Here is a 12,529-nt window from a genome sequence, read left to right as displayed (position 1 = left end):
CTGTTACTGAATAGAAGGACGGTGATGATGATTGAAATTATTTTATAGGAATAATATGTGTCTTTTTGGAGGAGGTTCTAAACACAATAACACACACTTTGTCAACAACAAAAAATTAAGGAAAATAAATTAGACAACAAGGCAGAAAAGTATGGACCTTGTTGTAAACAAGTGTAATGCTTAAATGGGTCGTCCACTCACAGTTAACAGTCTTTGTATTGAGTTTGTGCTTGAAATGTACTGTAATTCTGCAAACTGTTAATACATATTTAAATCAATAAAAAAAATATGTAGGTGGACAGTCAAAATATGTCGGAAATATTTTCTTTTGATGTGGAGTCATAATTAAACATAATGTTGATGAGGCACAGCCTACAGCAGGGGTAGGCAACAGGTGGCCCGAGGGCCAAAACTGGGCCCCCAGAAATAATATTTGGCCTAGCTGTGAGATCATTTTGGGAATATGATTATATATGTTTTAAATACAACATCAGAGAGACAGTGCAGTTTTTCACGTTGTCTTGGTGAAAATAAATACCTTTGAGATATCAGTTGGAGCGTTGTCATTCTGCTGCAGAGCTTTTGGAGCAGTTATAACATGTTTAATATATAGGGTTATGGTTTATGATGTATTCCGTGGACTGTAGCATTACACCTAGCTACATGCATTTATTTCATATTTACTGTATGTATTCTGTGGACTGTAACATTACAACTGCTACATGCATTTATTTCATATTTACATTTTATTTCAGTCATGCTCTACTATGTGAAGAGTCTGCATGTGCTATTAACTAGTTTTGGATAAAATTTAAAACTCAGTTTTTCTCCTCTCCTGAACAGTTAGTTAGTTAAAAACATTCGCTCTAAATATATATTCAAAGATGTGCGCCACAATTTCACGACTTTTCCTAAATAGCAGACGAACGAAGTTCGTAGCGCGGCACCGAGTGCCACGTTGCGAGCTTGTAGATCTGCTATTTTTCAATAGCTAAAGTATAACATATTGCTTAAAGGACAACTTCACCACTTTTCAACCTATCTTCATATACAGTAATAGGTCCTCACTAATAACAATGATAAATAATGTTCTACTCAGTCTGTGTCTCATAGGAGGGCCGTGGGCAGTTCAGAAACCGTCCTCCAGTGACATCATTAGGCAGATTTTTTTTAAACAAAAAAAACATGTTTTTTTACAAAAAATGTTTAGATCGTGAGAACGATGGCTTCCATTTTCGCATTGCAACTTTTCAGGACTAGAAAGCCTGCAGTTTCTATAGCTTGTATTCCCCATCGATGATATCACTGGTGGATGGGTTTCTGAACTGCCCACAGCCCTCCTATGAGACACTGACTTGTTTCTGAACTGCCCGGCCACAGCCCTCCTATGAGACACACACTGGTTTCTGAACTGCCCACAGCCCTCCTATGAGACACTGACTGGTTTCTGAACTGCCCACAGCCCTCCTATGAGACACTGACTGGTTTCTGAACTGCCCACAGCCCTCCTATGAGACACAGACTGGTTCCTGAACTGCCCACAGCCCTCCTATGAGACACAGACTGGTTTCTGAACTGCCCACAGCCCTCCTATGAGACACAGACTGGTTTCTGAACTGCCCACAGCCCTCCTATGAGACACAGACTGGTTCCTGGACTGCCCACAGCCCTCCTATGAGACACAGACTGGTTTCTGAACTGTCCACAGCCCTCCTATGATACACAGACTGGTTTCTGAACTGCCCACAGCCATCCTATGAGACACAGACTGGTTTCTGAACTGCACACAGCCATCCTATGAGACACAGACTGGTTTCTGAACTGCCCAAAGCCCTCCTATGAGACACAGACTGGTTTCTGAACTGCCCACAGCCCTCCTATGAGACACAGACTGGTTCTTAAACTGCCCACAGCCCTCCTATGAGACACAGACTGGTTCCTGGACTGCCCACAGCCCTCCTATGAGACACAGACTGGTTTATGAACTGCCCACAGCCCTCCTATGAGACACAGACTGGTTCCTGGACTGCCCACAGCCCTCCTATGAGACACAGACTGGTTTCTGAACCGCCCACAGCCCTCCTATGAGACACAGACTGGTTCCTGGACTGCCCACAGCCCTCCTATGAGACACAGACTGGTTTCTGAACCGCCCACAGCCCTCCTATGAGACACAGACTGGTTTGGACTGCCCACAGCCCTCCTATGATACACTGACTGGTTTCTGAACTGCCCACAGCCCTCCTATGAGACACTGACTGGTTCCTGGACTGCCCACAGCCCTCCTATGAGACACAGACTGGTTCCTGGACTGCCCACAGCCCTCCTATGAGACACAGACTGGTTTCTGAACTGCCCACAGCCCTCCTATGAGACACAGACTGGTTCCTGGACTGCCCACAGCCCTCCTATGAGACACAGACTGGTTTCTGAACTGCCCACAGCCCTCCTATGAGACACAGACCGAGTAGGAATTAATATTAATATTATTATAATTATGATCCAAACATACAAGATTTGCACACTGTCTTTATACACCCACGATGCAAACACATCTCAGATTATTGTCATGTTTGCTTTAATACAATTTTTTTGGTGAAATGTTTAAGAAGTACCAACATATAAAACACAACAACAAAATAGAAAAATATGTTCATAATATAGTATACATTCAAACTTGGGAAAGCCTTTCTTAAGACATTCACACAAAAAAACAAAAAATACAAATAGAAAATACCGTGTGGAACTCCCCCCGCTTAAACATTAAGGCTACATCTTGACATGAAAGAGCAAAAAATGTCGACGGTCAAAAGGAAAGTGCAATAACAATAACAATAACAATTCAACATATCTTCTATTGGCCTACTGGTCCAGGTCCTCAATTCAGCGACATAAGCTATGGCTGTACGCCAGTGGTTTTCAACCAGTGGGTCCTTGAGGTGCATGGTCCCCAGTTAAATGATGGACAGTTGGTAACCAAATGGACCCCTTATAGACATCAATACAGCCTGGTATCTCTCCTAGTCCTAATGGTACCAACATCAATACAGCATGGAATTGTGGACAAAATCTCGTCCAACGGCAACTAAATATTCTACGTTTTGGGTCTGAGATGCTAAATGTCATCAAATGGTGGTTCCGTGGCTCAAATTCCCAATAAATAAATAATGGGCCTTGATATGAAAAGGGTTGAAAACCACTGCTGTACGTGGCAACAAAACAACATCGGAGTGGAATACTTGGCAACGAGCATCCATCCACTGTATAGCAAAATAAATCTTCACCAAAGATCCAATACAAGCCCTAGAACACAGATTGTGAATTATAACATAATTACTTGCGGTAAAGAAGAGCCATAAGTGACCGTAATGTCACTTATTTTGTTCCAACATCGTCGTTTAAAATCTACAGCGATGCACATGTGTCTGTCATCACCAACGGGACTCATCACCATTGGTCAATATCCATCAAAGAATAATGAGGACGATTGGAAGAATCTTTCACTTTAAACGTAGACAATGCTCCTGTTTTAATTTCTTCTGTTTTTGTATACATAAAATACAGCATTTACAGTTTTTATGCCAGTGTTACACGTCAACACGTCAACAGAGCATTGCACCAAATACTTCCTTTTCGTATATATATATATATATATATATATATATATATATATATAATGTGTGCTTTTAGAAATAAATATCTAGAATCTATACAGCTTATCAATACTGTGATATGTTGTGGGTGATTTAATGAAAGTACCTTTGCTTTATTTATTTCATTTTAACTTTTCAAGTCAAGGACCCCCAAATTGACACTAATTAGCCCGCGGACCCCCCATTTGAATAGATATGCCAGGGACCCCCCATTTGAATAGATATGCCAGGGACCCTCAATTTGAATAGATATGCCAGGGACCCCCCATTTGAATAGATATGCCAGGGACCCCCCATTTGAATAGATATGCCAGGGACCCTCAATTTGAATAGATATGCCAGGGACCCCCCATTTGAATAGATATGCCAGGGACCCTCAATTTGAATAGATATGCCAGGGAACCCCCATTTGAATAGATATGCCAGGGACCCCAATTTATATTGTAAAATCAATGTTTATTTAACTCTGAGAGTGTATAAATGGAACCAAAATGGACCATGTTAGGATCAATTTTGTTCCATTTTTACACTCTCAGAGTTACAGACCCATAAGGGTCCATTTGGTTCCAAACTACCATTTAGCTGGGGACTCCGTGGAACTCCCTCAAGGACCCCTGGGGGTCCCCGGACCCCACTTTGGGAACCACTGGGCTGCAGTATATTTTCACTTGGGCTGCAGGTGATTTGAACACATCCATCAAAGCTGTGTTCAGACACAAGTCAGGTATCTTTGAATGCAGCCCAATAACGTTATATGTCGTATTCATCGTGCCAATAAAGCTCCTTTGAATTGAATAAAATCCGGTGCCGTCTCTATTAATATATACTCTAAGACACCGACGGATTCAAAGGCATCCTCAATGATACCAAACGAGAGAAGAACATTCTGAATTCTGTTCTTTTCTTTCTTTTTTTTGAGTTTGACTCCAAGGCCACCGTAGGCCTACGCTTCGCTCTTATCCTTCATATTAGCGTCCCGTTGACTTAGCTGTTAGCGCGGCAGATAGAACGCATCGTCTCTCCTGATCCAGGGCGCTCTCCGTGGTTTTGATCTGATGGATATACTAAGCTCTGCATTTCTGACCTCTCATCCGCCTCTCGTTCAAAATATGAACGCTTTGGACTATTTAGCGTATAAATGAAAACGAAAGCAAGGTAAGCTAGCAAAATATTTCTATATTTTCTTAACGGAGGGGGGGGGGGGGTCAGAGTAAAAGCGGCCATGTCTTCACTTTGGCGTTGTGCTCCCGAGGTAATGAAACAATCCTGGCAGCCTCGGTAGAATGGATATATTGCCCATACCCGAAGGCGGGGTTGGCGAAAGGGCCTTTCTGTGTGGAGTTTGCATGTTAGGTACCCTCACAAAAAAACATGCAGTAATCCTGGTCTCTAAACTGCCTCCCCCTGGCCAGCCTTGGCGCCTGATGGAGGGGGAAAGGAACTGGTTGGAATAACGTGTTCCTTCCACGCGCTACGTCCAACCAGGGAAACTCCCCCCTGTCAGGTGCAAAGGAGCAACTTGGACACTCAGGCATGAAGGAAGCATGAGTTCAAGTCCGTTGCTCTCCCCTTGTCCCCCATATATGGGGACTAGGTTGGTCTCCCCTTGTCCCCCATATATGGGGACTAGGTTTGTCTCCCCTTGTCCCCCATATATGGGGACTAGGTTGGTCTCCCCTTGTCCCCCATATATGGGGACTAGGTTGGCGGAGGGTGTGTAGAGCCCAGGATCACATTATATGATTGACACAGGGGTGAAAAATGGGTTACAAAATCGTGGGACAATTTTTTTTTTAATGTGTATTGGACATCACCCGACGTCAGAATACACACTCAGCAAAAGATAACGGATAGGGGGGGGGGGGGGGGGGGATCGATAACGGATGGATAACGGATGGACGGAGGTGGAGTTCTTCATATTCTTGATTCTCCTGTGTGACGAGCGCTCCGGTTCCCCTAAAAGACACACACACACACACACACACACACACACACACACACACACACACACGCACACACACACACACACACAATTTAAATCATGCCCGGGGGCCACATGCGGCCCCCACCTTCACCTAATGCGGCCCTCAGGTTAATATCACAATACTGATATAGTATTGATTTCAGCTGTTAAAATTTCAAACATATGCAAACACGACCAGGCTTTGAGTATTACTTCAGTCTAAAGTAGTAGCTCAATGAGTAAGTATTAAAATTGTATTAACTTTGTTTATGTCCAATGTATTTGTATTTTGTTCATAAGGTTAACATAACTAGAATTAAAGGCATTTGAAAGGTATTAGAAATTAAATTAAAAAAATATATACTTTTCAGGATTGCAATTTAGAAATTGCAAAAAAATAATTCAGGATTTCAATTCAAATATAGCAAAACAAATGCTGAGCTACAAGCTCAAAACGCATCGCAGCGCGACGCGTTTTGAGCTACAATACTAATATGCAATGTGGCGATACATAGTGGCCCTCTAGTGGTCAATGTGGCCCTCTAGTGGTCAATGTGGCCCTCTGGAGTGAGTGTGGAAATATAGTGGCCCTCTCCATCGTCAAAGCTGCCCAGCCCTGGTCTAAATGATACAAACAGGTATAGTGTCGACTAGGAAGCAATCTGATTGGTTGAAATAGCCATATATACCCGTGCTTCAAACGAGCCTGACCAGTACAGTAACTTATGTGAGAAGAGGAAGATGAAGGGTTGGTGGTGCTCAGTACAGTACAGTACAGTACAGTACAGTACAGTACAGTACAGTACAGTACAGTACAGTACAGTACAGTACAGCAACTTACGTGAGAAGAGGAAGATGAAGGGTTGGTGGTGCTCAGTACAGTACAGTACAGTACAGTACAGTACAGTACAGTACAGTACAGTACAGTACAGTACAGTACAGTACAGTACAGCACAGCGCAGTACAGTACAGTACAGTAACTTACGTGAGAAGAGGAAGATGAAGGGTTGGTGGTGCTCAGGTCAGAGTACTTCTTCTTGGGTCGGATGCAGGAGAAGAAGTTGACGTACTCCTCCCTGACCTGCAGGGGGCGGCATTACACCACTCAATGGAATACTCAGGTTTTATTGGTTTGACTGGTACAGTACACGCGTTAACTTGTCTGTCTGTCTGTCTGTCTGTCTGTCTGTCTGTCTGTCTGTCTGTCTGTCTGTCTGTCTGTCTGTCTGTCTGCGTGCATATGTGTGTGCGTGCTGTGCGTGCGTGTGTGTAAAAACCCCATTATGCTGTACCTGCTTCGACAGCAGGCAGTGCAGGACGAATATGAGCACACCCTGCAGGCTGTTGAGGATAACGAACATGTACTCCACCGCCACGACTGCCGGCGCGAACAGGAAGGCCCCGAACACCCACATGAGACCCAACACGCACATCTGTGCTATGGCGGTCACCGTGAAGGCTCTGGAGAGGAGAGGGAGACACAAAACAAACACACCCTATACGTCAGAACAAACAGCTGTGGGTGTGTTTTTTCAGAAATAGCAGATCTACATTATTTTGCTACGATAGGAACCGGACCAATGTTATACGCTGCAGTGGGACTTGAACGTTATAGATCAAACACGCACTGTGGACCTAAGTCTGGATGTCTAGCTTTACCAACCATAGACTAGTGTCACATGTCACACACAGACACAGACACAGACACAGACAGACAGACAGAGACTGACTTGATTTTGCGCAGCTTGGACAGGTCAGGGTTGATGCTGGTGAACTTCTGGGCCAGCTTCCACACGGTGACCATGAAGAAGAACACGTTGAGGACGATGATGAGGCACACAGGGCCGTAGAAGCTCCAGATGAAGCCGTGCTCCAGAGACAGCCAGCAGCTGACCGGGACGAGAGAGAGACAGAGAGAGAGAGAGACACGTTAGTGACCGCAAGGAGAGAGAGAGAGAGAGAGAGAGAGAGAGAGAGAGAGAGAGAGAGAGAGAGAGAGAGAGAGAGAGAGAGAGAGAGAGAGAGAGACCGCAACACGTTAGTGACCGCAAGGAGGGAGAGAGAGAGAGAGAGAGAGAGAGAGAGAGAGAGAGATCGCAACACGTTAGTATTATGACCACAACAACACAGGTTAGTATAGAGACACTGACCAGGAGGGATCACAACAACATGTTGGTGCGCGTGTGTGTGTGTGTGTGTGTGTGTGTGTGTGTGTTTGTGCGTGCGTGCGTATGCACGCAGTGTGCGCGTGTCAGTGTTGATTTCGTCGACGAAAAATGTTCGTCGACTACCTTTTTCCACTGACGAAAACTAAATGGAAAGTAAATGAAAACTAAGCTATGGTGACTAAAACTATATGACTAAATATACTGACAATTTCGTCAACAAATAAAAACTAGACTAAAATGTCAGGAAGGGACTAGTGGACAAGAGATCCACTATAAGTAATTTTACTGCTGGCAGATCTACAAGCTCACAACTTGTCGCGACGCATTGTGAGCTTGTAGATCTGCTATTTTATGCAAGTGTAAAAAAAAAAAAAAAAAAACTGTCATTACGAGTTGGTGACTAAAATGTGACTAAAACTAAATTAAAACATATTGAAGAGACTATGGCCCTCATTTATCAATCGAGTGTAAAATCTGCCACAGATTCGAGTGCAGGTTTCGTAGTACACCCACGTCGCCACGGCATTTATAAAGTGATCGCAAACAGCTGATCCTTCCTTAATTTCGTTCTGACGGTAATAAATGTGACGGCTGAAATCTATCTGGCACGCCCTATGAAATCAAGCCTCGCCCTCGTTTTTGCGACTGAACACATGAAATACGACCTGTGGGAACCATGGAAACCATGGGAAAAAGTTTCTCCCGTGCCTTGCTGCCCGCCTCACCCACCTCTCTCACACACACACACACACACACACACACACACACACACACACACACACACACACACACACACACACACACACACACACACACACACACACACACACACACACACACACACACAGAAGCACACGCAACTTGCAAGCCCAACTAACTGGTGTCTTGTTAAATAAATAAAGAACGAACACCTGCATTAATTAAATAAAGTTGTAGGCCTACCCTGTCTGTTTCCCTCTCACCTCGCTTGCCTTGCTGTCATGTCCACGCACGCACCTACATGACACGTACATCGACATCACATCGCCATGAATGGAATTAGTTTGTAGGCTGGCCTATATACATTTTACCCATTTGTGCGCAGTGCACGGCGAAGGCGTGATACTGCTCACTGCTGTGATATTAAAGTCCTGTGGATGACTCAGCGATGCCTGCATGAGAGATAGGCTATCATGTCGTCAAGGCAGTCATAATCAACGTTTATGTAGGGATTTGATCATTGATGAACGAATCATAAACATATGGATGAAGGCTTGCCGCTTGCATGTGTGCTGGTATGTGTTGGCGACGCACGCCGCGGTCCCGTCCTCCCGACCCCCGAAAATGATCTCGCTTTTATCTGAACTGTCAAAACTGTCAAAACCTGTCCAAGCACTTATTTAAATGGTGAATGATTAAGCCCCTTACGCCTATAGCCTGCTAGTACTTACTACAAATAGGCAAGCTGTATGCTTGTCATTGTCACTTGGAAATAAAGGCCATTTATGCCTTTTTTTTAATAATATCATAATCACATATGCCGCATCACTGCATGCGCTCCAAAATCATCTCACAAGTGCGCTTGCATAACAAGGCCAGTAAAGCACTGTTTGATTAAGCACAAACTAATACATTGTAAACATGTTATATTGTTTTTAATTGCGCGATTTTAATTACTTGTAAAGTTGGAAATCTCTCCCTTTTTTTTACATACACATACCGTTTTATATTAACATTTTAGGAGTGAAAACATATGTTTAGATGCCTGTGACAGCGTGTCAGCAGTTCAGACAATGCTGCTCCGCTTGTGTAAGACAGAAAAACAGCCAAGGACAAAGCGTACGCCAGCTGCCGAGCAGACGTGGGTTTTGAACGTTGTCAAGTTCAATTTCAAGCTTTGCCGGAAATGGTAAATGTCGAAAATGTCGGCAATTTCGGCGTGCACCCATATTTTGGCGTACGCACGGTTGATAAATGAGGGCCTATGACTGAAGGGCCCTCGCAAACGGGGAGCGATAAAACACGCCTATAGTTCATTTTCAACGAGACCTGCGTTTTTGCTCGGAGGAGAAGTCTCGTGTGACAACGCAAAGCGTATTTACGTGAGCGCGGTCCCGTGAATTTGTTGCGCGCGTTGCTCGTTACGTGCACAGTGACAGTGATACTGACGGAACAACTTTTCCATCTTGTTGCTGGGTCCGCGTCAATATGCCGACGGTCCATTGGTCCGATCGACAACCTACCTCAAACCCTCACCCTAACCCTAACCTCCCCCGGGGCAGACACCTAACCCCAACCCTCACCCTAACCCTAACCTCCCCCGGGGCAGACACCTAAACCTAACCCCAACCCTCACCCTAACCCTAACCTCCCCCGGGGCAGACACCTAAACCTAACCCCAACCCTCACCCTAACCCTAACCTCCCCCGGGGCAGACACCTAAACCTAACCTCAAACCCTCACCCTAACCCTAACCTCCCCCGGGGCAGACACCTAAACCTAACCTCAAACCCTCACCCTAACCCTAACCTCCCCCGGGGCAGACACCTAAACCTAACCCCAACCCTCTCCCGACCCCCAGCGCACCTCGGACCAATTCTCCTTCGTAGCAATGGTCCGTCGGATCATAGGGTGCTTCCCCTTGTTGCTACTCCGCTTGTCTAGTGCAATACCCTGTTTTGTGTTGTTTTGTGTTTTGTAACTGTTTGTTTTGTGTTTTGTTTTGTTTTCCTTTTTTATTTTCTGTTAATCACCTTGTATTGACTGTGTGCTTGTGGACCGATTGTATCTCAAGGGGTATTCCAAATGAAGAATTTCAATCACAGCCCCCCGCGACTCGCCAGACCTGGATTCTGGTTTAGCTTATTTTTTTACGCTTGTGTTGTTGCGCCCCTCTTAAACAGACCTGGAGGAGACCTGTCGTTCCTCTTAAACAGACCTGGAGGAGACCTGTCGTTCCTCTTAAACAGACCTGGAGGAGACCTGTCGTTCCTCTTAAACAGACCTGGAGGAGACCTGTCATTTCTCTTAAACAGACCTGGAGGAGACCTGTCATTCCTCTTAAACAGACCTGGAGGAGACCTGTCGTTCCTGACAGTTTTCAGAAAAACACTCATGTTTCTATGTCAGTTCATTCTGAAACATCTTCCTGTCAAGGACCCCCAAAAATATATGTAATTGGCCGCCGACCCCCCATCTGTAAATATGTTGTTTCAGGGACCCCCCATCTGTAAATATGTTGTTTCAGGGACCCCCCATCTGTAAATATGTTGTTTCAGGGACCCCCCATCTGTAAATATGTTGTTTCAGGGACCCCCCCACCCCTCAGAAGCAAAGACTAGAGTTAAAAACATGACAGCGCCACAACAGGCCATTAAATGAACTTTCAGGAAGTCCCGATTTCCTTAGTGGCTTCACAAAATATCATTCTGACTGCCCCCCCCCCCCCTGGTCTAAAGGTGGAGCTGTGTCCGTGCCCGTGGCCTCTCTCCCTTTCCATGCTTTCTCAACACACAACCACACATACACACACACACACACACACACACACACACACACACACACACACACACACACACACGCACACACACACACACACACACACACACACACACACACTTACTGTGTTTGGGTGCCATGGCCTGTCGGCCTGCTGACTGCAGAGACCAGCACCACGGCCAGGGGCGTGCCGTAGCCCACGGCGTGGAGGTAGAGCGGGCGGATGGTGGTGTTGAAGACCAGGACCACCATGCGGTACAGCTGGACCCCTTCCAGCAGCATCCAGCACAGAGAGCCCAGGAAGAAGTAGTGGAGCAGGGCCGCTACCAGCCTGCAGCCGCCCTGGAAGGAACCATTAGGGTTAGAAGAAGTAATGGAGTCACCAGCCTGCAGCCACCAGCCTGCAGCCGCCAGCCTGCAGCCGCCAGCCTGCAGCCACCAGCCTGCAGCCGCCAGCCTGCAGCCGCCAGCCTGCAGCCGCCCTGGAAGGAACCATTAGGGACGGGAACCCATTCAGGGATGACGTCGAAATGTAAAAAAATGTGTCTTCTACAAATGCTGACGGGGTTTCCTGAAATACCTGTGTTTCTATCTAAGTGGTTCTCAATAGTTCATGATTGTCAAGGACCCCAAAAATTATATGTAATATGCCTCCCCCCTCCCCCCACAGACCTACATAGCAATAATAGCAATAATAATAGCAGACCTGCGCTCGTAGCGCGCCACGTACGCTACCGAGTAAACCTTTCAATAAACGCTATAAGCGCTGAAACGGTCAATCTGCTGCTCTAACTAATGTACAGACCTCAGGTTTGGTCTTCTCCACGCCGGCGAGGAAGACGAGGTCTGCGATGAAGAGGCAGACGCAGAGGTGCAGGTGGATGGTGGTGCGCGTGCCCTGGATGGAGCGGCACAGCCAGAAGGTCCCGATGGACGCCGCCAGACACAGCAGGGAGAGGACCAGGCCCAACCGCGTCAGGACCTCCAGATGGAAGGAAGGCTGGAAGCACAGAGAGACAACAGGAGACAGTTAGAGGACCAGAACCTCCAGCTGGAAGGAAGGCTGGCAGCACAGAGAGACAACAGGAGACGGCGTTCGTTCGTGATAAAACATGATCATCAGGTATTATTACAATATAAGGGGGAAGAACCTTTTCCAAAAAGTGTACAGTATTTGTTAAAATCATGCTTTTATGTGGACACGCCCACCAGTTCATTAAGTATGCCTGGTTTGCCTGGTGGGTGGTGATGGGTGGTGATCTACCTGA

The 12,529-nt window shown here is 45.8% G+C and overlaps 1 protein-coding gene across 3 annotated transcripts in view; it reads right to left on the bottom strand.

Annotated features, from left to right (window-relative positions):
* Positions 1–2,561: 2,561 nt before the first annotated feature.
* Positions 2,562–12,529, bottom strand: part of LOC308313483 (adhesion G protein-coupled receptor E5-like) — a 40,379-nt gene continuing 30,411 nt past the window's right edge. For 2 of the 3 annotated variants that reach the window (XM_080760619.1, XM_080760621.1), the window contains exons 13-18: positions 12,067–12,261; positions 11,386–11,603; positions 7,347–7,505; positions 6,909–7,077; positions 6,602–6,697; positions 2,562–5,609 (exon numbers count right to left, since the gene is read on the bottom strand). In XM_080760619.1, coding sequence (XP_080616745.1) covers positions 5,568–5,609; positions 6,602–6,697; positions 6,909–7,077; positions 7,347–7,505; positions 11,386–11,603; positions 12,067–12,261 — 879 coding nt within the window. In that variant the 3' untranslated portion in view covers positions 2,562–5,567. Of the gene's footprint in view, positions 5,610–6,601; positions 6,698–6,908; positions 7,078–7,346; positions 7,506–11,385; positions 11,604–12,066; positions 12,262–12,306; positions 12,325–12,529 lie in introns of all 3 variants that reach the window. The other variant, XM_080760620.1, reaches the window with a different exon arrangement.

The sequence above is a fragment of the Protomyctophum bolini genome, assembly GCF_963924005.1.
Source record: "Protomyctophum bolini genome assembly, chromosome: 3".
Lineage (NCBI taxonomy): Eukaryota > Metazoa > Chordata > Actinopteri > Myctophiformes > Myctophidae > Protomyctophum > Protomyctophum bolini.
This window is presented reverse-complemented; position numbering and strand designations above follow the sequence as displayed.